Here is a 24944-nt window from a genome sequence, read left to right as displayed (position 1 = left end):
GGTCAAAATTCTGTATTTTAAGTGTTTTCCTAATCTTTTTTCTAAATATGAAGACAGACTATGAATACTAATGACTAACAGGTTGTGCATGATTCTTATAATCTATATGTGTATTTTAAGATAAATGAAAAGGTGTGACAGGTACATTTTGTCAACTCAGTTTATTTTTTATCTTTTCTTTATATTTTATTTGCTTAAAATAGTTTTTACGCTTTGTATCTACAAATATGTGTTTGTACTGTGTCCTGCTTTGATTTTGGCTCTTGGCTCTGTTCACAATCATTGTATTTGTGACATTCAGGTCCTATTTTTGTGTCGGTTTCCTGTCTCACATAGTCTCACTGTTTTATTTAATGTTAATTATATGAATAAACTAGAGACCAGCTAATCAAATCAAGTAGCGCAAAGTATAGAGGGCAACTTTGGCATTGTTTGGTGTGCTATGCCTAAACAGAGGAGATTAAACTAAACTGTATGAACTAAAACTTCTGTTCAACTGGAAGAATAAATCTGCACTCACAGACTGTGACTGTATTTTACAAAATGGTGATACAATTTTGTAGTAATTATTCTTTAAAGTGACCGGATTTAACAACCCCAGCTTGCAGTTACACACAGTAAAACATAATGTTTCATTCAGCAATTAAAGTTTATTTGGAAAATAGCGTGTTCGACTTGGGGAAAGATGAAGCTTGTCTTCAGTTGAAGTCCATGATTCTTCTAAGTGAAACGACTCTTGGGTTGGCACCTCCCCAGTCACTGTATCTCCTGTACTCTCCAGGCCTCAGGTAGTACGCTCTGCCCTTGTAGTTGGGTTGGTCATACAGCAGCCAGTGGCCGTCCAGCACAATACAGGAGTTGAAGTCAGACATGCTGAAGTGGTCCTGGACATTTGGACAGTCGTCCGCCAGCTCGTGCATCTAGCCAGACATGTCGAAGCGTTCATAAAGCCTCATCCTATAGGAGTCACGGTGCTGGAACAAGATAGAAAACTGCTATTAAAATGTCCAGTAAAATAATATATCTATCTCATACATACCTTGACATAGAGAGATATTTTAGTTTTGAAGACAGGTAAGGCAGGTAGGTGTTTACCACAAACAGCCTGTCTGCACCCTTATGACCTACCTGGGGGATCACGGCAAGATCTAACACAGTTGTTCATTCCAATCAAACGCTGGCTGTCAGCGTACTCTCCTCTCCTTAGGTAATACTGGTTGCCCATATAGTTGGGCCTCTCATAGATCATGAAGCAGCCATTCTCCACCCTGATGGAATTACATCTGTTGAAGTAGGGGTGAAGATCTGCACAGTCGCTGCTGCACTCATGAGAATGCCATTGGAAGTTTCGTAAAATATGATCTGCAGAAGTAATCATTACACACACACACACACACACACACACACGCACACACACACACATACAGATAGTTTCCATTTTCACACAGTGCCATGAATCTCTAGCAGAAATACAAAAACTTAACTAAAAAATGATTCTGTAAAATCAAAGTCAGCATTAAACCATAACATTTCATGTTCTTTACCTTTCCCATGTTGGTATCAGACTGTATTACTGGTCAATGTTTCCCCTGAGCCAAGCCACTGCACTTTATAAAAAAAAGAAAGAAAGGCCAGCTGTGTGAATGCACAGCATAAAGTATTGTCATTCAAATATATCAGTCACAGCGATGATAGATCAGGAGTATCAGGGGTGTATGGGTGGAAAAAATCTGTTTATGTATGGATGACTCTTGATGTGTAATGAGTTATTGTTCTTTCCTCCATGTTCATCACAATTCCCCACTAGAAAATGCCACTGTACAACAGATTGATAGAATGTACTACAAAGCATCAGCAAGATCAAATTGATGATTCACAGTTGAGACACGATAATCTGTGCAATCTAAAGACATAAATATAATGTCAGAGGCAGAATAAGATGTTAAGATTTATGTGAAGGAAATACTCTCACTCATCGTAGATTACTTATAATCATTGCAGTTCTACAAAAGCTACAAAATTGAATGGGCTATGAAGGCATTGTGTAATTGCTTTATTACAGTGGTGATCAAGGTACGGTGTTTGATCAAAAACGTTTGGTTGTTGTGTGTGCTCTTCAGATTTAGTCCTAATCCTTGAATAAACTGACCAAATATCACCACGGAGCCTCAGAATGTTACACCATCTATAGTCATGTAGACTAGTATCTGAGCATACTGACTGTCCAAAACCTGCTTGCTCTTCAAAATAGAATCAATAGTCCATGACACGTCTGATGGAGCCGACCCTTGCGGACCTGCCGCCCCACTCGCTGAACCTCTTGTAATCTCCAGGCCTCATCAGGTACATCCTGCCCTGAAAGTTTGGGTGCTCATAGAAGAGCCAGTTGCCTTTGAACACGTGGCAGGAGAAGATGTTGTCCAAGTGGAAACGGTCTGTGACGCTGGGACAGTCATCCACCAGGTCCATCATCTGACCTCCGAACTCAATGCGCTCATACAGGCGCATGCTGAACAACCCAGACTCCTGGTTTTGAATCAAAGGGGGAACATTAGTAAAGTAAGAAACAGAACAGAATTATATATCATTTTGCATTAGGCTATGCAACAGACGATGAATCAATTTAAAAGCCAAGTTTGAGAGTTTGAAAGCTGATAGAAGCTAAGAGCATTGCTACAGGGATGGAATGTCTGTTGAACTATCACTAGATGGATGGAAACATTGCAGAAACAGTCATAGTCCAAGTGAATCCAAGACACTTTGCTAACCATGAGGTTAATACTTGTGACTTGACAGTGTTATTAAGCACCACCATCAGGTCAACATTTTAATGCATCCATTTTTTGATGCCCAAAAAAACAACAACATTCTGATCAGCCTCATCTGTACTATGTGGTTACTGCTAATATAGCACACTACATTAAGATGATGGCCATGGTAAACATACATATATTAGTGTGTTAGCATGCTAATCTTAGCATTTGGCAACAATCACTGTAGTGCTGTAGACACTGTCGTTTTCAGACTAAAGTCACGTTGTGAAATTCTGAAAAAATTAAATTTGAAATGAAGAACTGTAAGGATGAATAGACCTTTTCCATCAACCAGTAGTCATTTTGACATGACATAGTAGAGTCAATGCAGGTGTTACCTAATGATACCAAAAAAGGTTTTGTTCCATTTAGTGCAGCGGACACTTTCTAGTGAGCCGACATGCATCACAGCAGCACCCTGACTCAGTTTAACCTGAATAACACCTGTGTTTACCTACTATTTCATGTCAAAATGGCTGCTGTGAAAAAGGGTCTATTGATCTGGTCAGAGAATTGATATAATTGGTTTCAAGTTTAGCTTGCTCACCATGGAAATGAGTCGACAGGAGCTGACACAGTCGATGACACCCTTCCAGTCACCCAAGTCAGGATAATCTCCTCTCCGCAGGTAGTACTGGTCACCACTGTAGTTGGGCTTTTCATAGATCATGAAACTGCCACTCTCCACCCGGATGGAGTTGCAGGACTTCAGGTGACAAGTCAGGTCGGCACAGTCACAGGTGCACTCATAATCACGCCCAGAGAAGTTCTTGTGCTCATAGAAGGTGATCTGGACAATGGAAATCGAAATGGCTTTGCTGTCAGGCTTTTAGTTTGTGGGTAGACTTCCTGTTTTATTTTGGTTTCCCTCACTTCCTTTTTGTGTTTCTGTCCTGGTGTCTTTACTCCCTGTGATTGCCCATTGTTTTCACCTGTGTCTCGTTTGCTCCTCCCCTCATGTGTATTTAAGCCTGCCTCTCCCTGTGTGTCCTTGTTAGATTGTCTTCTTCCTTGTGAGTAGCTCTCTGGCGTTTTCATCATAGATTCCTCGTGTACCAACCCTGTTTGTTTCTTTGACCCGTTTTTGCCTAGCGTCCTGTACTTCTGCCTGTCTGCTCCGTGTTCTGGATTCTTGACCCTTGCCTGTTCTCGGACTTTCTTCCTGCCTCATGATTTTGTACTTCTGCCCCGCTGACTGCCTTTTGTGTACCGAATCTGGACTGTCAATAAACCACCTTACCACACCTGTCAGTCTCTGATCTGCTCTGTGGGTCCAGTTGTTTGTCTGAACCTGACATTTGCTTTGAAATTGATTTTTTATTTTATCCATACTGATCAGCAGACAGAAACCTGTTCACCAATAGAAATACACAGTACATATTTCTGCAACACCATTATGTAGGATTTAGTGACATCTAGTGATTCAGTTGCAGACTGTCGTCTCCCTGTCGTCTCCCCTCCCCCTCCTAGTGTAAAGAAGAAACTATGATGGCAGCAAAATGCAATAATCTACCATCAATCCACTTTCTCCCCTTTTAATAAAAAAAAGCAACAATAAAAAAATGGAGGCCTGTCAGTATCTTGTTTAATTTGCAATAAGAGCATTTTTCTCGTTGTGTACCAACATGAACAGCATACTGTTATCCCCGCTGCCCTCCTGAGAGTGTGTGCTAGGATGTGATGTTTACCTTCCCCATGTCTGCCTGGCCCGTGCCTTGCCCTACGTGATCCATCCAGCTCTTTGAAGACTCCCACCTGTCACATATATAGTGAATGGGGAATGCAGACTCTGCACGAGTCATTCATATTGTAATAGGCTGGAATCTTTGGCATGTGTCCCTCTGTGTTATCCTGAAGAGATGCTCAGTGGTTATGTTTGTAAGGTGACAGCGGACAGCCTGTTTGGTGTTGCGGCAGGAGGTTTTTGTTGGTTTTTGTATGAAACAGTGCTGAACTCTTTGTCGTCACTAAATGGGATTTTGTATTTCTAAAATTAGGCCCCAGTCTTTTTCATTCATTCATGCTGATTGATTCTAGTTATGGATGATTTCATCTGCCATCAGTGGAGTTCTTGGTATGGATTTTTTTTTTTCACCTCTCTTACTATAAGTAGAGACCTAGATTTATGTTAATGTTAACGGCACATTACCATTGTGTTCACTTATGTCTCAATTATGTTTTAGATTTCATGTATTGTAAAGGTAATTAGTACCAAAGGAATTAACATTGACAATTACATATCATATGTTAGCTGTGTATTGTATGATATTATCCAATATAAATGATTTTTATTTACTTTTTTTGTCAAGAGAACGTTAGTTTGTCCTTGCAGTGTGTCTAATTTCAACTCTCCACTGCTGACCTCTGGTGGAGGTCCATACACAGTAACTACACACTGCTTAACCAGTGAAAAACTGCTTGAAAATCAGTTTTTCCTGTGTTTATTTAACTCTGTATTTATTCAAAACAACATACCTAAAGGTAGATAAGTCATTTCTTATTTATTCTGCAGTAGAGGATTTCTAACTCTTGTTGTCTTAAAAGCTGAGGAGCAAGGTCCCCTTCTGACCTTAGAAACACAACTGCGTGAACTCCATTGGCTGAAGAAGAGCATGTGATATGATCAAAATTATGGTAAATGGACCTTGGAGTGATATTCCCTAAAGTGTCAATGAAAAGTACTGTGAGTGAGAGGGTTAGGGGTTAGGGTTAGCTCCACAACAGATAACGCTTGAGTCTTGGTATGGTAAGTGTCAGCGCTTGCAGTATTTTATTCAAGCCTCTGATGAGAGTCAGGATGTCAGGCCATGACCCCATCGCATCCTCATGAGGAAACATTCCCGCCAAATGCAGAGAGCAAGAACAAAACTGAAAACACTTGAGCACTGATGCCATTTTATTCAGCGTGTGAAACAAGGCAAACAGCAGACATTTCACAAGAACCGTTCTTCCGTCTTTAGAGATCCATGAGTCGCCTGATGGAGCCGATCCTGGAGTTGTTGCCTCTCCAGTCGCTGAAGCTCCTGTACTGGCCAGGCCTCAGGTAGTAGTGACGTCCTCTGTAGTTGGAATGCTCGTACATGAGCCAGTGGCCGTCCATCACATTGCAGGAGTTGAAGTTGGACATACGGAAACGGTCCGTGACGTTAGGGCAGTCGTCCATGAGCTCCATCATCTCACCTCCCATGTCGAAATGCTCGTAGAGCCTCATCCTAAAGCTACCGCTGTGCTACAGAGGGCAGGAAGGTCAAAGGGTCACATCTTGACAAGTCAAATGAGGGAGGCTATGGTATTTGTCATTTGTATGACAATATAAGTCATATTCTCTCTTTGTATCATAAATTCTAATGTCAAAGAACATTATGCCTCATTAAAAGTCATCTTGGTTTTAGGAATAGTTTAATATTTTGCGCTTATTTGCTTCGTCAAGAGTTGAGAATACTGATACCACACGTCTGTACGGTAAAGAATAAACTGCTGTGAGTAGCTAGTTAGCTTAGCATAAAGCCCTTCAAGCCCTGTAATTACCTGACAACTCCCAGGCTTAAAGAAGTCCCCCCCACAACCCCTTGTAACACTGGGAATTGTATTTTACACTAACATAAAAGTTCATTACTGACAGAGGAGTTGGGAGGCAGCCTTTGTTTCCTTTTTACAGTCAGGTTTGCTGTTTCTATATGTATGCTAAGGTAAGCTAACAAGCTGCTCACAGGAGCTTTATATTTACAGTAGAGATATAAAAACTGTATCAATATAAAGTTAATATAACTTTCTTTTAAGCAATAGCTACTAGCTTGAGTGTACAAATTGAATTAAACCAACTCTTGATACCTAAAATGAAACTAAAACTAACTTTTACTAAAAGTGAAACTAACTTTACTAAAAGTGAAACTAACTTTTACTAGGTAAAATTGTTGGGGTTTTTTTTTTATAAAACAGCACTATACTGTATCCTTTACCCTAAATCTTGGGTGAGCATTCATTTTAAGTCGAAATGTACAGTTTCCCTTTCTCAATTCTGTTAATCGCAGTTCAATAAAGGAAAAGGTCAAAATCTAAATTCGTTTACCTCATGACCACTGCGCTCCTCCAATGAGCGACACCTGACTCTGCCACCTGTTCACTCAAGGCAATTCAAACTTTTCTCGTTTGTTGTTTCCTGTTGGTAGAACGCACTACTAGTTCCTACCAGATCAGAGGTGTCCCTCTCTACCTTTAAAAGACCCAGCTCTTCAGAGATTACCTTCTCTCCTAGCACTACCTACTGTTCCCTTCTCTGTAAGTCACTTTGGATAAATTGCGTCTGCTAAATGACTAAATGTAAATGTAAATGTAAATCCAGACTCCCCTTTTTTAAATTTATTAAGATCTCCTAAAAATTGCCTTATTTTAAACTTACCTTTCATTGGGGCTGCTTAATTATTTATGCAGGAGCAAAAAAATTTGGTGCTTGACTTTCATCTGTTTACAATGAATTCCCTTTAGGTCAAATTGTCCCTTAAGGGTCAAATTTATTTATTCTGTTCACCTTCATTTCCTGCTAAAAAGATTTAGAGGCACTTTAAGATATATAGTTAAGAGGTTCACTGATGTGATGTTTGGATTATAGTGACACAGATCAAAATAAGTATGTTGTTTTACTGAGGGCCTTACCATGGGGATCATGCGACAGGACCTGACACAGTCATTCAGGCCGGCCATGCCCATGTAGTCAGAGTACTCTCCCATCCTCATGAAGTACTGGTTTCCCATGAAGCCTGGGCGGTCGTAGATCATGAACATGCCACTCTCTACCCTAATGGAGCGGCAGCGCTCAAACATGGAGTGCAGGTCAGCACAGTCGCCCATGCACTCATAGTAACGGCCTCCAAAGTTTCTGTCCTCGTAAAAGATGATCTGATGGAGCAAAAACACATCAGCTTGTCACGTTCAGCTCATCTCTCACACTTGTTTAATCAGTATGTAGCAGGCTACACTTGTCATTATCTTCATTTGTAATGTAAAATTGGACACAAACCTTTCCCATCATAGCTGCTGCTGTCAGTCAAACCACTTCTTGCGTTTTGATTACAAAGGTACAGCCCATCTTTATATACCTTACCCTGTGGGAGTAGGTGCTGCCGTGTGTGTTGTTATTTAAATGAAGCCCGGTGTCAGCAGAAACTCAGGAGTCTTCCCACTCCTGTTTGTCACGTCCTCTGTCAGAGTAAACTGACACTGTGCAGCTTCTAGCAAGAGCCACATGGACATGCACTGGAACAGTCAATGCTGAGCTCTTTTACCCATCTTCAGTTCTTTTTAAATGGGATGGATTCATATACAAAATATGAAACTGAAATAAATTTGATAGGTACTTGAATAAATGATGAAATATGCTCTGTATTGTAGATTGTAATAGATGATTGGTGTGCATAATAACTATTGATGTTTTCTGTCTGTTTGAATGTCACTGACATCGCTTCATGCTTCTTTTTCTAACTAGAGATTCTAAATCTTCTTATATTGTTATTATAGTATGTATGAGAGTGTGGAGCTTGCATTAATGTTAGAGTTCACGCTTAAGTCCAACTTATGACTCATGTTCAGATGAAAACAGTGGAAGTAATTATGAAGTGTGGAAAGCAGGGGCTTGTGTAAAAAAACTTCAACATATGTATTGAGAGAGAAGCACCGAGTAAGTAGTTTGTAATAGATTCATTTATTTAACATCATATTGATATGCCGGGTCATTTCATTAATCATAATCAAATCAAACATTCTACTCCTTACTGTATGAGACACATCATTTTATTAACATTACCAGTTTCCACAAATAAATGTCTTTTAAAGGAGGAAGTACACAGGAAAAAGTTTGTTTTTGATGAAACTGAAATGTAAATAAAATCAAGCCAGGTTCCCGATTAAAAATCTGTGATTCTGCGGAAGGACCCGGTGGTGGCACAGGTAGCCCCCCAGTCACCGAACTTGCGGTACTCTCCAGGCCTCAGGAAGTACTGACGACCACGGTAGTTAGAGTGCTCGTAGAAGGTCCAGTAGCCCTCCATGACGTTGCAGGAGTAGATGTCACGGCTGTGGAAGTGTTCCTGCACTGACTCACAGTCCTCGCTGAACTCCACCATCTGCCCCTGGAAGTTGGGACGCTCGTAAATGCGGATGCGGTAGGGGCCCTGGCTGGTCTGGAGATGCACAGTGAAGGACAATACCAAATCAGAATAGGAACTGTACTTCGGACTGTGTGTCTGTGGTTCTAAATGCTCAGCTTTGTCCTAAATCTCCTGATGATTACACACAATTTTTTTGCAAGACTGACATGTCAATTTGGAATTTCATGCATGCTTTGTATCTTCACCAAATAAAAAAAACATAGAACATATGGGCTAATAAAAACAGGGTTTTGCATCCATTCATCTCCTTCAGTGTCTTTAGTTCACACACTTCCCAAGCATTAAATGAAGCAAAACATTTACTCACATAAGAGTACGTGCGGCAGGAGCGTATGGTGTCATTGTAGCCCATCCAACGCTGGTAGTCTGGGTACTCTCCTCTGGTCAGAACATACTGGAAGCCGGTGTAATTGGGCTTCTCATACAGCACCCAGCAGCCGCTTTCCACCTTGATGGAGTTGCAGCGGCTGAAGTGGGGGTGCATGTCAGGGCAGTCGGTGTCGCACTCATAGGAGCGACCCTGGAAGTTTCTGTCCTCATAGAAGGTGATCTGCGTCCAGGAGAGAAAGCAGGGATGAATCAGAGCTTGGTCTGTCACAATAAAAAGTTCAGTGTAAAGCTTGCACAACCTGTTTTGGCAATGTTGTGCTTCATTATGGTCATTCCAATAAAGAAAATAATATATATAAAATATCAATATTCTAAATATACAGTTGTTAGTGCATTTTTAATCATGTCCCTGTTGTAAGAACTACCAAATTACAGTTTTTGTCCAACATAAAAACCAGTAAAAGCCAAAGCCCAAAGTTTTACCTGTGGCTCAGTCTGTATTACATTTCAACCAGTCTATGGAAGTTAGTTTCTCCAATCAACACTGGTGCCTTTTCCAAAGAGACCTGAATTTATCTTTATTTAACCTCCAGTTTGTTCACATTACAGGTTCTATATTTAATATCAGGTTTGTGAAGACCATTACAGACAGAAAACACGATCTTACCTTACTCATCCTGGAAAGTGTGCTAGAGCCAGTCCGCTACTGAAAATGGTGAAATCACGACCAGAGCCCTGCTATATAAACCTCAATCAAAGGGTGGGCAGATCACACATTGGGTGTTTGTTCAATGAGCAGGGATTTAACGTGCTGGCATCGTTGCCAAGAGTCTTGATCCTGGGCATACAGCAAAAAACCCTGAATCATCAATGCAAAACCCCCTACCAGGCAAATTACTGACCCACACTGTGCCCTCTTTATTGATATGCACATCAGAGAGGTGTTTTACTCACTAATCCATCATCAAGTGGCTGAACTGGTCCATGCAGAATGTCAAAGGTCATCACAAAACAAAACAGCTGTCAACCATTTGTTGAATTAGAAACAGTGGCAACTGACAATGCTGAAAATAACAAAAAAATGTCTATAATATCACTGTATCAGTACAGGGAAAAAGTCCAACTGTATTGTTAGTGATACCATTAAATGCATTATTATCTTATTGGAATCCATATGACTTAAACAATACCCGTTCCTACCCATAGTCTAAATCAGTTTCCTCTTTACTGTTCAGAGCAAGTTAACATTAGTTTTGTCATTTGGTTCAGTTGGATACACAACAGTACAACAGGTTATCAGCCACAATCACCATCCTTTTAATGTTATTATCACACGTGTTAATGAAGATTTGTCTTCATCACCTCTCAGCCTCCAAATGCTGAAAATTGCAACAACTCTTAAAGACGGTCAGTGTGACAGAATGAAGTGAACAACAAAAGTAAAGACAGCAGAAGTGAGTGCAGGAGGTGTCTTCAGTCCTGCAGAGACTCTTGTGAACCCTCATAGCGCGTAGTTCTTTCCTCGTGGCCATCATTGCTGTCCTGACAGTGATAGAGAGGAGAGCATTAGATACAGATTATGTCTGTTTAGATCCACAGGGTGGCAGCAGAGGCCAAAGAAACTGTTCTGGAAACTTCCTCTTCCTTTTAAATCCACAGTTTTTGTCATAATAACCTGAAACAAGACAAATAACTCTTTTTACAAGACCTGTTGTCCTGTAATTTTCAGATTTTCTTTTCCTCTGAAGTATTCTGGATTTAAATAATGATAGTCAAATACAAATGGCTACTCACACTCAGGAAGGAGTGCGACGAGGAGGACGATGATGAAGATTGCACTGAGACTCGTCCAGGCGGGGCATTAGACTTTGTCCTCTCAGACAGCCATCGTTTCAACTTTAGATCTACGAGAGATGCTAATATTAGAATAATCAACATGTCTGTTGAATAATTGATTCCCAAATAGCAGGTCAGGACTCCCCAAAGAAGTCACAGAATAAATCTATGGGGCCTCGTGGTGATAAAAACACTTTAAGTACATTGGAGTAATTTTGTAATGTTGTATTGGTACTTTTACTCAAATAAGGGATCTGAATATGAATACATAAAAAAGCTAAATAACAATCACATGGTCCAACTTATTTATTGTTTCTAAAGTGTTCAAACACATGGTGTTGTTCAGCAGTCATGGTGGTCTTTGAGAACATTTTTTAAATCAAGCTTCTGAATGAAATGAAAATTCAGCTAAAAGCAAAGAACTCTGTAGATAGTCTTAATTTATTCTGTCTTTTCTCAAAACTTTGCTTCATTTTCTTGAGAACTATCGGAGACTTTTACTTTTTAATTCCAAAAACAGTTTAAATGAAGATGAGATGGCAGCAAGTTTGCATCCTGTGGCTCATGAATAGGCATTGTTTGACTACTAAGGGTCAGAAGCCAATACAGTTAGGAAAGCACTGTGTTAAAAATGCCAGATAATAAATACCAGACACATTTTGCACACACTTACTGTGCTTCTTGGAGTGGTACACAGCCTTGTAAGAGCCGAGCATGGCGAATGGATGGTAGGACAGAGTGAAGGGGTAGACGATTGCAGTCTAGGGTAGAAAAACAGTAGATTAAACCATTATTATAGTATTATATTACTATTATTATTAAATATACAACAAGAAAGATACAAGACCAAAGAAAGTTGACTCAAAATAATGAGACACATACTGAATCGGTTTGTTCTAAACAGGAGAGTGAAATATTAGCCAGGACGTTTGTACCTTGGACTGATGGTTGGGGTATGAGGCAGCTGGTTTACACCTGTATAGAGCCAAGATCTCCTCCACTGGGAGGCTATTCTGAAGCAGGAAGGTTGTGCAAAGGTTAGCAACTAGCAAATCAAAAACCAATACTTCATAGCGGTTTAACAGTTAAAGTAAACACATTTGCTCCCTGTATGAGGCAAACCTCAGGAGCGTGACTGGACCAAGATTAGTCATGTTAGAATTTAAACTGCGCCTTTCTTCTTGAGCTAGGATTGCAATTATTGCTGAGGACATACATGTACTTCAGATTTAACACGCCAAAATTCAGCGAAAAGGAAAATAAACACGTGGTCAAGAAAAACTCAAAGTCCAGCTAAGACGATACCCATATTTAACTTTACTGCAGATCAAGAAGCTGCACTCACCATAATAATTCCAGCAAAGGACGACAGGATCATAGCCTCCCGTTCTAAGCGATTTGGGTACTGGGCACTACCTGAGCTGCTTGTTGCTCCACTGGAAGAGAGGAAAGTTTCATTTAAAACATACAGTAACTTTTTTTGGAAACTGAATGTGAATTTAAAACATTTCAGTGTCCACTAAGTGGAGTTAATAGGTTGTCCCTCTTCGGGCCAGCTTGAGCTTTTATTTTTAGACTGAACAGTGTACTGTGTGTTTCATTCTGGTTCCCGTTCAGCTGCCCTCTTGGGATAATGTGTTGGGTTTTTGCCACATGCCTATAAAGAGCACTATTCTTCTAAAAATGTGGATCGAACCATAGGAGGGTATAACCTCCATTAAAATTAACTCAAATGATGTAAGACAGTGCTGGGAAATACCAGAGGAGGTGTGGCTACCTGCCCATGGAAACATCAACGACTTTGACATTGATTCAGTTCTTTCTAACCCCAAAGGCAACTGGCTCCCACTTCTCCGTGGCAGGATGGAGCAGGCACACACATTCAGAATTTGTGAGAGAATGTAGAAATTTTAATATCAAGGATATTAGTTTTAATGTAAATTAAATAGTATTGATGTGTCATTATTCTCTGCATTTTGAAAGTTATTTCTGACGTGTAAGAATCTGTCTGAACTTCTCTTACCATGTTGGCTTCTGTTATACACCCCTGCTTGTTAAACTCAAAACACGATAAAAAGTAAAAAGATTGAACACTTATTGTAGCTGTTTGGACCATTCAGGGACTTTTTTAATACAGGTTTATAATTTTAATGGACGTGAATACAAAGTAGTCAGCAGACGCAGCCAGAGAACCCAACCAGGGTTGTTACCCACTGGGTCAGGAGACATTAGCAGTCACTTCTGTCACAGGCCAGCTCTGATCTCTCATATTTATGTAGTTCTTTCAACAATTTAACCGCTTACATTTTTTTATTTCCACCTGTTTCTCACACAGTATGTTTCAACACCAGTTATACAACACTTAGATTCACAGAAATATTCACAAATGGCACTGCATCAAACAGTGATGCAATGATTAAGTGCAGCATCAGACATTTCTCTGCAGTTCAGCAGATATTTGAAATAAGACTGTGTGGGTTTGAAACGTGCCTGGTTGCACATTTGTAAAGACCAACAGGTCAGTGCTTTTCATGTGAACTGATAAAGGTTCAAATATGAAATAAGCTAGAACTGCCATCATAGTGCGTAAAAACACAAGCAGCTTACATGATGTCTCTGTCGAGCACATCCCGTCCCTCTTCTCTGTCCAACCACCAGAGGGCAACACTAATGGCCAGGTCATAGTGAGCCTGTAACATACAAACAAATACATACCAATGCCACGTGGACGTTCTTGCTGCAACTATTACTTGAGGAGTGTTTTTACTCATTTTTTGTATCTTCTGGAGTCACAGTGATCAGCTCTCTCTAACATTTTTACCAGGTCATCCAGTATGGAGATCTCCCTTCCTTTTGGATCAAAAGACTTTTCTCTGAGCTTCTGCCCGATGTAATCACCACTGTTCAGATTAGAAAATGAATGAATCAGTTGTCATTTTTAAATCTGCTTCATATTGTTCTTTTCAGCCATCTCTGGGCTTCAAACATCCACTCACATCAGGGCCTCCACATTTCTTTTCAGCTGCCTTGCCTCCATTTTCTGAATTAATTTTCTTTCATGTAGGAATCCTGCAAAGACAGTAAAACATATGAAAGTTTCCTAACTTCCTGAATGTGGTTTCATCTTCATTACCAGGAAGATGATTTGAACTCAGGGAGGTGGAAACCCAGTGAAGATAACAGATGTACTGGTGGCTATAACAAAGGGTTAATTCACAGCTGAGCATGCAGTGCAGCACAGTCAGGAACATGACACCTTGTTGAGCCTTCACAGAGAGCTACCAACAAATAAAATAAGACAGCTGTCCAGTAGTTCTAGACCACCTTAAAAAAAAAAAAGAAGAAAAAAAAAAGACATTCTCCATATGTAATGGTAAAACAGCTGAGTGCAACAAATCCAAAACTGAATCCAGCTGTCCTGTGCAATAACACTTTAATGAACAAAACAACAACAACAACAATGGAATATCTAAAACAACTTTGACATGCAAACATCTGTACTCACCACACAATTCTGCACAACTGTTAACTGTTGAGGAGCAAAAACAGCTTACAGACCTTCAGTTTACATGATGGGACAAAAAAGGAGTTGGCTGGAGTCATGCTACACTGTATCTGGTAACCTTTCACAGCGATGTGGAACAGACTTCTCAGGTGAACAGCCTGGATTGAATGACCAGATGGATGACCAACCCTCCTGTCAATCTCTAAGACAATTACCGTCCACACATCACTGGGAATACGCGGTGCAGCAGTTATCAGAACATACAGACTGGTTTCAATGTTTGCAATTAAATACTGCACGAACACACATTTATTCCATCTGGTCTGTTTGAACTTTGACTAAAAAGATGGAGACTTTAAAAGAAAACCAACTATTAAAACGAGCCAGCTTAAGGACAAAGAAAAATAATCAGTCCGTCAAAATGGAACTTTTCATCTTTGGGTTGGTTTCTGTCTTCTTCTGTTTCTTCTTCTTGCGATCCTTGAACACCGGCGAGCTCAAAAACATGCTGTCGGTAAACTTATCTCCACGCCTGATTTTGCTGTCACAAAAAAAAAAAGAAAGAAAAAAATACAATTCTTACTCACTGCTGTTCTGACAGAATTAATACTAAAGTAGAGAAGAGACAAGATGTCCTCACCTGTTGAGGGCCGGCTCCTTATAACTGACCATGCCACCTCGGTTCCTGAGTCTCCCTCCTTTTTCACTGTCAGGGTTTGCAATGGTGTTGGTGAGTGATGTTAAGACTCTTCCTGCTGGAACACAAAAATCTGAATTTAGTTAAAACCTTTTTTCCCCAACAAATTTGGTCACAAAGTTTTCTAGCCTTGAAGATAGTTTTACTCAAAATTTTCTCAGCTCTCACAAGGCAGTGGAGGTAAATGGAGTGAAGTTTGATAGTTTAGTTTTCGTTATAATGGCAATATTCTGCCTTGTTGACATAATGATACTGATACACACAGCAACAACATGCATGGCTGCAAGCATTCCTGCTGGCTCCACGGTGTAGGAGTTTATTCCAAAAAGAGGAGCAACTTCCGTCCTGTGGAAGTGTTTAGGTTTACAAAATATCAGATGTACAACAAACCACAGTAATACATTTTTATCACCTCCTGGTTGAGTGCAAGAAAATTACATTCAGCTATTGGAGGCTACATATTTTTCAGCATCTTGTCATATGGTAAAGATTATTTTATTGGTTTACAAATCTCTTAATGGTCTTAGTCCTACTTATTTATTAGATTTATTTTTAACCTATAAACACTCAAGAGCTCTCAGGTCTTCTCATCACACCCAGTCAGAACTAAAACCCACAGTGAGGCATCGTCTTCCTACTGTGGCCCACGCGACATCTTTACATCCATCAATGGAATGTAAATGGATGGATGTAAATTAATGTTAATGTATGTATTTATATATTTATATTTTATTCGTAATTGATGATTACTTATTTAACTTAAACTGGAATATTGTAACAAAAATAATTTCCTCCTGCGATTATTAAAGTATTTCTGATTCTGAATTTGGAACACTAAAAACAGAGCATCATTCTGAACTATTGAGGAAATGTGAAACACACCTGGAGAGGCTTCAGTTGTGACAGCAGGAGACTCGTCCAGCATTGTTGCCCTGTGTGAGGTCTCCCTGCTGGGAGTGGCGAAAAAGGTGTCCACCTCATTATCAACAGTGCTGACGTCCATGGCCAGCCACGGTGGCATCTCGTCCGTCAGCAGGTCTCCAAGATTCTGATGAACTGCCTCATCACTGGTGTCCATCGTGTGACTGTAGGCGTGGAACACATCAGACGTCCTCGGGTTGTTTAGTGAAACACCGTCTTGAGTTTTACGCCGACAGACAACAAACGTCTCCCTCAGATTTCTGCTTTCTGTGAGCAGCTTGGTTGCTCTTCTGCACAGCTTTGGATTTGACTTCGTTCTGGACTTTGACCTGTTGGGTTTTAAATCACGTGAACATCCAGAGATGTCATCCTTTTCATTGATGTCAGAGTGTGAGTCAACCACTTGTACCATTGTGTCATCTAATTGATCTTTATTTTTTTCAGGAGCATCAATGTGGTCTCCAAGAGAGCATGCTTCATCCTCCTCAGATCTCAACCTGTTGTTGCTACGGTTACTTTTTTTCTTCTTCTTCCTCTCATTTACTTGAACGACACAGTCCTCCCTCTGTGAAGCTTTCTTCTTACTGGATCGACTCTTTTCCTCTCTCCTGGCTTTTTTAGGTTTCTGAAACTCTGTTCCTGAAGTGCAGCCGGGGTCCAGCAGGAGGACTTCATGGTTATCGCTGCTACTCAAATCATCTCGAGGGCTTCCAGAATCCTGCGTGGCCAGCCACGGACGCTTACAGGAGCTCTGTGTTTCCTCAACAAAGGGTCCATCGCTGCACCTGGGTGTGTTTGAGTCTGAATGTTGCCACATGACTCTTTTATTTATTACTGTTGACAGTCTGTCTGCCTCACAGTAGGAGGAAGCTGTAGAAGGTGTTAAGTCCTGTTCTACAGCGTGCACTTCTGCTGATGTTCTGTTTGATGCCGTGTCATCACAGTCCATGGAGATAACAAACGTCCCTCTGCATCTTGAAGTTGTCTTCATGTTGCCCTGGAGTTTACTGCCCACGTGTTCTTCTTCCACCTCATTACAGATATGTTCCAGTTTGGACACACTGCTCTCACTTTCATGCAGTGGTAAAGGGAAAGGGACAAAAGAGGGTGTCCTGGTAGACGAGGACACCTTCCTTCCTTTACTCCTGGACCTCTTGCAGGTGATTTTGGACCTTGATTCTTCTTCAGTATTCAAGTTAACACTTTCTCTGGCTTTTGACATTTGAATTTCAGGATCTGTAAAATAATCGCCCAGGTCTGGTAAGATAACGTCACAGGACTCTGCTTTTGACTTGATTTGGTATTTGACCCTTCTCTGATGGTTGCCAGCTTCAGACTTGCTCCATTTGGGTATACGAGATGTAGAGACACTCTGTGTTTTGTGTGACTGAAGCTCAATAACCTCTGAGCCTCTAATGTCCTCTGGAGCATGGTCATCTGCCTGTAACAAAGTGCCAGTGGGAGCCTCACTGAACGTAGAATCTTCAGAGTTCTTCACTTGTGGATTCTCAGCCTCACTTGACCCACAGGCCTGCTCCTTTTTCTTCTTGCCTTTCGGCTTGCCGACACGGCCTGTTCTGTTGGCCTTGGTTTCCACAAAGACTATTTCAGCAGGATTACTTAGAGTCATCTCCATTGTTGTATTTAGGAGCACAGTCTTCTCTTCTTTGTTACTGTGTGCCGGTTCAGTTTCCATGACTGAGCTACTTGGAAGGTGAACATCATCAGCGAGAGCTGGCTTGGGTTTTTCACATGAGGAGGAGGTTTGACTGTTCCGAGGACATGGGACTGAAGTCATATCAAACCTAGGCTGAGAAAACATCATTGACAGCCTCTCTACTTCATCTCTTAGGTTGCTTGACAGTGTTCCTGTCTGTGTACGCAGGCTTGAACGCCTTTTCTCAGCATCTCTGTTATCTGTGAAAAAGAAATGAAGCAATTACTTTTCCAGGGAACTCTACATCAGTATCTCAGGTCAGTTCACAGCAACTTGAGATGATTAACACAAACAAAATATATGTTTAAAGCTCTGTACCATTGCAGGCATCAGTGGAGTTTCTGGGTCGATTCTGGATATTGAGAACATTTGCGCAGATGTTTTTATCAGGTAAGTCCACAGTTACTTTTTGTAGGGGACACAACAAAGTACCTGAAACTTGTGGCTGAGCAGGTAACTGATCTGTGAGACTAATAATGGGAGTGAGTGGGGGGAGGGAGACAGAGAGAAAGAAACACAGATGTCATTCACAGCTGCATAAACCAAAAAATGGTTCAAAGTCCAGATCAATCTGAATACAGTATTTGCTTACCTTCTCACTACAAGATTTGCTTCTTTAGGGTCACCACATAAGGTCGTGACTTCATCACGTAGTTTAGGAAGATCCTGTGGGAAAACAAGCAGTCACAATCAAAGATGGTATCGTTTGACTTGCTGCTCATTTAATCTTGTAAATATGTGAAATCCAGTCAACAATAAAGGTCTCCTGTTATGGCTGCCTCAGTGTTTGACTTCTTTCTCAAATTTCAAACAACAACAGAACAGAGGTGTGTACTACAAAGTTCAACATAGCCAGGCTTTCTGTGTGTCAGCTGGCTCAACAAAAATGGGCATCACGGCGGTGTTTATCAACGTTTACATATCCATAAAACGGAGTGTTTAGTGAATCATTTGACTCTTATTCTGCACAAAATGGAGCCATCTAATGCCACCTCCTTCAGTCAAGTAAAGCACGTAGTTATAATGGAAAAGCTATGAAGAAACAGCAACACTGTTGTTGTAAATTACACATGAGAGGAATGCTAGCCAGAAATGACTAATGCATAAGTTTATGAGTTGATATTTCTTTTATAACTCAACGCCTCCTGTTTATTTTTAATCTTATTTCTAAACTGCAGAGCTCTTGAACTTTAAACTAATATAGCATAGTTAAATATTACTCTAATACTAATTGTTATTAGGTCTGATACAGATGAGAATGAGAATCGCATGGCTTCATCTGGTATCATTACCAACATGCAGTTCAAAATTAGCATGCATGTGAAATATTACCTTATCGGAAATAATCTAACATCTCTCATAGAGAATATCATCAGGAAAAGCCAATAGATCACCTCTGTCTCTAAAGAAAAATACTCATAGTTCTTGCAGTGTTTTGTGAATAGTGAATAAAAAGGAGATTATTCGTGAAAGGGTGGAGATTTAAATCAAATACTCTGAACAGAACCTCCTCCAGAGCAGGTTAGGTGTGTGGCATGAGTTTGTGATCTAAAAAGGTTTAAAGAAGAGTCACCTCTGTGACCTTGAAAACTCTAGCTTTAGGTTCAAGCCTGCCTCGCCAAAACATCAATCCTGATTTGTACTGAACCCCGATTCCAACAGCCCATCTGTAAATATTGTGCATGGACAGACTGCTTTACAGCATTGTGCAACAAAATAATTATGAAGGACTTTAAAACAGTAAAGTCTAATCCCATTGAATGAATTTCAACTTTTTGTTTTGGACCTTTTGTGATTGTATTGTCCTAGGTTGTTTGTATTTATGTATGCATCTCTCTTGTAACAATGAAATCACATGTTTAAAGACAAGTTTATGTACACATTCACACCCTGAGACATCACAGTGGGCAGTAGTTCAATATAAATTCTTATCATCTTTCCATAATACCGCCATCCATCCCTCCTGGGGTGGTAAAACAGGTCATCTAGAGCAGTGGTTCCCAACCTATGGGTCGCGACCCCATAATAGGGTCGCCAAAGATCCACGGGGGGTCGCGAAGCCCTCCTGATTTTGAGGGGTTTAATTTTTAATAACCATAATAAATAAATGACAAAGCATTTCATTAATATGTGAAAAAGCAACAACATTGAAGTACAACATTAAACATTTATTCTGTTTAAAGTAGCCTAACTAAAGTGACAAAAAATTATTTTTCGCATATCACGTCACTGCCTCTCGTGCAGTCACTGTTACCTAGCAACTTACTGAGCTAAGGGGAAAGATGGCTACGCCGCAGGTTGGAGAGACTGCGGAGGAATGTGTCAAAAAAAGAAAGAGAGGATACCAAGAATGTTTTATAGAGTTTGGGTTCGTAGAAGCAATGGATAAAGTTCGAGCTGAATGTATTTTTTGCCGTGACAAACTGATGTTCAATTTATGTAGAATTCTTGGTGGTGGTGGTGGTGTGTGTGTGTGTGTGTGTGGGGGGGGTCACCAAAGCTTACAATGGTAAAAATATGGGTCCCTGAAAATAAAGGTTGGGAACCACTGATCTAGAGGATCACTAGTTCGATTGATACTTGACCCTTAAGTGTGTGTGTGTGTGTGTGTGGATAGGAATCACTCCTGAAGTGACTTGTCTCATTGAAACAAACATTACTTGCTATTACACATTTAATCTTTTGTCAAGGGGTAACAGTGTTTGTCAAACCATATTCCACCATTATGACATTATTAAAATACAGCAGTGTACGCTGCTCTGTACACAGAATTATTCCTGATAAGATTATTATTCATTTATTTTTTGACTGCTGTTGAATCCTGAACAGAAGCGGTTCATGAAGCAAACAAAAAGAAAAAAAACAGGGACTCCTGATCTGCACTTCGCCTCCTAATATTTCCTAATATTGAGAGGTTTTGAAGCATTCTTTTACCTTGCTTATTATCTTGCTGTCAGAAATATTACAGGAAATGCAAAACTTATTTTAAATAACATTCCAGTGTCCTAGTTTTGAGCATAATTTTGCACCGTATTCGCCTCACAAGAACAGCAACTGTTAGTCAGTCATCAGTGCTTAGTCAGGGGAATCCTTACACTGTCATAGAAGAGGTCAGCCACCATGTCCAAGTGCTCCAGAGTGTTGCTATGGAGATTCTTCAAGATGAGGAGCTGTGAGAGAAAAACAGGATGGACTGCGGTCAACACAATCATATCAACCCTGCTGGTGGTCTGTGCATTATATCCAAAACAAACTGACCAGCTTCCTGTGCTTGTATTTCCTGGTGGCCAGCTCGAAGCACAGAGCCTCCACTTGTCTGTGCAGGTACACGATCTCCTTCTCCAGCAGGCTGCTCCTCTCCTTCTGCGCCTCCAGCGCTCTGGCTAAGGCCTTGTTGTTGGTCTTCAAGGAGACCCTGAAGAAGGAGGAGGTGTCTGGTGTGGTCACAAAGAAGCATCACATCATTAACAGAACACAAAAACATTTTCTCTGCTTTGGAGCGTGTTCAGATGAATGGCAGACTCACTGAGGATCTTGTTCTTGACCTTCGCTGCAGCTGCAGCCTTCTTGGACGCCGTCATGGACGTCATTGTCCTCGCAGGTAACATGGCGTGATGAACACGAAGAGCTGCGTGACTGAAGGAATCAACAACCTAAAGCAAACACCCGGACAACACTTCATCAACTCACAAACTGAACATGTCTGACACAGGACGAGCGGACAGACAACAGGTCCGTTCTTGGCCCAAACGTTACGTAGCGGACGCTAGCATTAACCAACGGCTGTAACCGGCATTTGGACAGAACGTGACGTCACCTTTATTGAACATGACGCAGAAGCAGATTTACCTCTTGTACTGTGTGTGTGTGTAGATCCTTGGTGACGTCCGTGAGCTCTTCAGAGAGATTCCGTCAGAACTTTGAGAAATCTCATGAAAATCTAAGCGGGCTCCATTTTGAACGTAAACAAAAAAAGAGCGCCGTGTTTCCGCGCGTGCGCTGTAAGGGCGTGTCCAAAGAGCTGCGGACCAATCAGAAGACGACAAACCCGAGCGCTTTGTTCCCCTGAGCTTGTCTCTTCAGGCACATCCACGCCCAGGCCGTTATTCACGCTGAAACTACCGAAAACAAACTGATCACACTAATTATTGCATCAACAGATTTATTGATGAATTGTTATTTTATATTATTATATATTGTTATTTTGGTAGCATGTATGTATGTATGTATGTATGTATGTATGTATGTATGTATGTATGTGTGTATGTGTGTATGTATGTATGTATGTATGTATGTATGTATGTATGTATGTGTGTATGTGTGTATTAACATATGTCTTAATTCAAGATTTTATTTTCAACTATAATCTTTCAGATTTATCAGCTAAATATCAGATTGATAAATGCAGATTTACATTTAAAAAGCCTGTTTTTTCACAAAGGAGATCAAACAGTACACTGACTCAGTATACTTTTCTATAAATTCAAAGGCTCTTAAAACTGTTCATACTTGTCTGACCATATAAAACTAAGGGCAACATAGTTAATACTTGTCTGACCATATAAAACTAAGGGCAACACAGTTAATACTTGTCTGACCATATAAAACTAAGGCCAACACAGTTAATACTTGTCTCACTATATAAAACTAAGGCCAACACAGTTAATACTTGTCTGACTATATAAAACTAAGGCCAACACAGTTAATACTTGTCTCACTATATAAAACTAAGGGCAACACAGTTAATACTTGTCTGACTATACCAAACTAAGGCCAACACAGCTCCTTCAGCTACAGACTGCTACTCCCACCATGGAAGAAGGAGATCTGACACAGGTCCTTCATTCAGACAGCTGGCACACTCTTCAACACCAGCATGACTTCATGACTTCCTTTAGCTTTACTTTTTTTAATGTATTTCTTACTTACTTATCAGTAATTTCTCATCATCTTCATGTATATGAGCTGCTGTGACAAGTGAATTTCCCCAGTGTGGGATCATTAAAGTCTCTTACGTTATGTCATGTCATGTTATCTTATGTTAACTTATCGTGTATTCAAACATCAGTACAAATTATTTACAGTTTAATATAGAAACTGTACTTTAACATGCACGTATCATCCATCATTGTCAAATATAAATCCTCCAAGCTGCATACTGTATAGACTGTATAGGGTTGTATTTATATACGTTTATATACTTGTCAATCTATGAGGAAAACATGAAAAAGTGGACTCCCTTCTGAAGGAGCTCAGTACAGTACAGTATAATAATACATTTTATTTCATAGGCGCCTTTCTGTCACCCAAGGACACCTTACAATAAATGAGAGTAGATAGCAAATAACAGACGCAAACAAAGAACCATAAAGTATATCAAATTCCAAGAATACAACATTAAAAACAGGTTAAAATAGGACAATACAATTGAATCAGATGAAAAAGGCTATTTTAAACAGGTGGGTTTTAAGTGCAGACTTGAATTGTGAGAGTGAGTTGATGTTCCTTATGAAATAAATATAGTATATGTTTGGCTGGTTTTCCATCAGTCTGTGATGTGCTCTGAAATATTTGCCTGATACCATGACGATGTCAGGTTTTCCCCAAGAAAACAGAATTTTGTTCTGGTCTAAGAGTTTGTCAAATTCATTTACTGTGCATACAGTGTGTATACATTGTGTGTATACAGTGTGTGTACAGCTTCACGCAGGCTGCAGAGCTGCAGTTTCTTTTTGATAGAGCTGACACAGTTCTGTTTCATCTGTATGTGTCGACCAGCTCTGTACAAGTACTATCCGAACAAATCTAATGCTGCACTGTAACAGGCTTGCCGGCAGGAAATTGCAAATGTGTCCGTTATGACGCCACAACAATCGATATTTCTGAGTGTGACTTGTGCTGCCTGTTCTCTCCATCACAACAGCGGTGCAGCTTTCCATTGGTCGGGCCTGCTCGTGTACGGGAGTCGGCTTTTCAGGTGTTTAACATTAACATAACAGATGTGTGCGGATTCGGAGCGCTTCATACTTTGATGTCAAACTCATATACAGGACAGGTAATTAGCATTTTCTGCTGCCATGGCAGTTCATTCATATTTCATGAGCCAGCTGGTCCGAGAATCAGATTATTGCAGCCCGCCGGCTAATTAGCACCGGGGGCTAACTGTTGATTAGTACTGTACATACCGCTAAGCTAGCTGGCTAACGTCAGATAACAATGTATATTATGTTATGTTGGTATTTCGTGTTGGACGTAGTTGCTGCTAATGAAACGATGAGGTGATGTGGTTGAATGTCACAGACAGTAAACACACTGACGCTCACTCATACACTGTAATTCAATTAGCTACACTTGATAGCTAGTTAGCTACAAGACAGCTGCTAGCCAAGTTAGAGAGAGTGTGTGTGTGTGTGTGTGCGCGGACTGTCAGCCCGTCCAAGAGTTCAGCATGACATACTGTGTGTGTGTGTGTGTGCACTGTGTGATGAGCAGGGCTCGGTCCCTGCTTGTTACAGGATCAGGCACAGCAGTCATGCTCCGGCCTGTTATGATCACATGACGAGGAGGAGAACGTGATGCCGCTTCTGCTGTTTCCTCCGCACACGATCCGACATGGCGTGCGTCGCAAACTCAAAGTCTGTGGCTTTCTTTAAAGGGTGAGAGCTGTGGGAGATGTGAAAGGGGTGTTCCTGTCTCACACACAGTCAGTACGTGGAACCGGGACGGTAGATTTGTACGGCTGTAGAGGGGAGACTCGTCAGCTGAGTGAAACCGACCAATCAGCTGAGCTCTCTGAGCTCGAGTCAAGTTGTCGATATGGTCGATGTGTCGAGCGATCCAGTGACAGGTCTGCTGTGTGATGTGCTTCACATTTAGACTGAAGCTGTAGGACAGAAAACAAACGAACCGTAAAACATGTCATCATTGTTTTAAGTCTGTTCCCAGTTGAGGGAAAACTGAC

At 40.7% G+C, this 24944-nt stretch overlaps 6 protein-coding genes and 1 pseudogene across 18 annotated transcripts in view; 1 reads left to right on the top strand and 6 right to left on the bottom strand.

The window, feature by feature from the left end:
• Positions 1-674: 674 nt before the first annotated feature.
• On the bottom strand, positions 675-1378 carry LOC104932534 (gamma-crystallin M2-like; annotated as a pseudogene).
• Positions 1247-4510, bottom strand: LOC104932528 (gamma-crystallin S-1). Its single transcript, XM_027279320.1, has 5 exons — positions 4502-4510; positions 3361-3639; positions 2222-2526; positions 1545-1607; positions 1247-1362 (listed from the first exon to the last, which is right to left on the bottom strand). The coding sequence occupies exons 1-3, from the start codon at positions 4508-4510 to the stop codon at positions 2254-2256; spliced, it is 561 nt and encodes a 186-aa protein (XP_027135121.1). The 3' UTR covers positions 1247-1362; positions 1545-1607; positions 2222-2253.
• Positions 4511-5574: 1064 nt separating this feature from the next.
• On the bottom strand, positions 5575-7866 carry LOC104932527 (gamma-crystallin S-1). Its single transcript, XM_010747776.3, has 3 exons — positions 7831-7866; positions 7467-7709; positions 5575-6042 (listed from the first exon to the last, which is right to left on the bottom strand). The coding sequence occupies exons 1-3, from the start codon at positions 7840-7842 to the stop codon at positions 5770-5772; spliced, it is 528 nt and encodes a 175-aa protein (XP_010746078.1). The 5' UTR covers positions 7843-7866; the 3' UTR covers positions 5575-5769.
• Positions 7867-8506: 640 nt separating this feature from the next.
• LOC104932526 (gamma-crystallin M2-like) lies at positions 8507-10081 on the bottom strand. Its single transcript, XM_010747775.3, has 3 exons — positions 9975-10081; positions 9285-9527; positions 8507-8989 (listed from the first exon to the last, which is right to left on the bottom strand). The coding sequence occupies exons 1-3, from the start codon at positions 9981-9983 to the stop codon at positions 8714-8716; spliced, it is 528 nt and encodes a 175-aa protein (XP_010746077.1). The 5' UTR covers positions 9984-10081; the 3' UTR covers positions 8507-8713.
• Positions 10082-10350: 269 nt separating this feature from the next.
• Positions 10351-14461, bottom strand: c9h2orf80 (chromosome 9 C2orf80 homolog). 2 transcript variants are annotated; one of them, XM_010747782.3, is made up of 8 exons: positions 14140-14461; positions 13965-14043; positions 13751-13833; positions 12489-12579; positions 12079-12156; positions 11817-11904; positions 11102-11211; positions 10351-10849 (listed from the first exon to the last, which is right to left on the bottom strand). In XM_010747782.3, exons 1-8 carry the CDS (start codon positions 14178-14180, stop codon positions 10781-10783), a joined length of 639 nt encoding a protein of 212 aa, XP_010746084.1. In that variant the 5' UTR covers positions 14181-14461; the 3' UTR covers positions 10351-10780. The 2 variants fall into 2 exon arrangements, with proteins under 2 accessions (XP_010746084.1, XP_027138556.1); XM_027282755.1 differs by having other exon boundaries at positions 10770-10844.
• A 98-nt stretch (positions 14462-14559) lies between these two features.
• sgo2 (shugoshin 2) lies at positions 14560-21985 on the bottom strand. Of its 4 annotated transcripts, none has more exons than XM_027282745.1 (9): positions 21833-21985; positions 21510-21636; positions 21242-21417; positions 21079-21153; positions 18576-18649; positions 18302-18453; positions 16228-18183; positions 15289-15400; positions 14560-15189 (listed from the first exon to the last, which is right to left on the bottom strand). In XM_027282745.1, the coding sequence occupies exons 2-9, from the start codon at positions 21589-21591 to the stop codon at positions 15057-15059; spliced, it is 2760 nt and encodes a 919-aa protein (XP_027138546.1). In that variant the 5' UTR covers positions 21592-21636; positions 21833-21985; the 3' UTR covers positions 14560-15056. The 4 variants fall into 4 exon arrangements, with proteins under 4 accessions (XP_027138546.1, XP_027138540.1, XP_027138532.1 ...); XM_027282739.1 differs by having other exon boundaries at positions 15289-15403; positions 21510-21619; positions 21833-21982; XM_027282731.1 differs by having other exon boundaries at positions 15289-15403; positions 21833-21981.
• Positions 21986-23826: 1841 nt separating this feature from the next.
• Positions 23827-24944, top strand: part of pikfyve (phosphoinositide kinase, FYVE finger containing) — a 32506-nt gene continuing 31388 nt past the window's right edge. For 5 of the 9 annotated variants that reach the window (XM_027281917.1, XM_027281924.1, XM_027281918.1 and 2 more), the window contains exon 1: positions 23827-23960. In XM_027281917.1, the coding sequence (XP_027137718.1) occupies positions 23842-23960 (119 nt within the window). In that variant the 5' untranslated portion in view covers positions 23827-23841. Of the gene's footprint in view, positions 24039-24494; positions 24640-24944 lie in introns of those variants that run through there. The other 4 variants (XM_019270173.2, XM_019270174.2, XM_019270168.2 and 1 more) reach the window with 4 other exon arrangements.

Source organism: Larimichthys crocea, chromosome I (assembly GCF_000972845.2).
Source record: "Larimichthys crocea isolate SSNF chromosome I, L_crocea_2.0, whole genome shotgun sequence".
NCBI classification, from domain to species: Eukaryota; Metazoa; Chordata; class Actinopteri; family Sciaenidae; genus Larimichthys; species Larimichthys crocea.
Note: the sequence above shows the minus strand (reverse complement) of the source record. Positions and strands in the feature narration are given on the sequence as shown.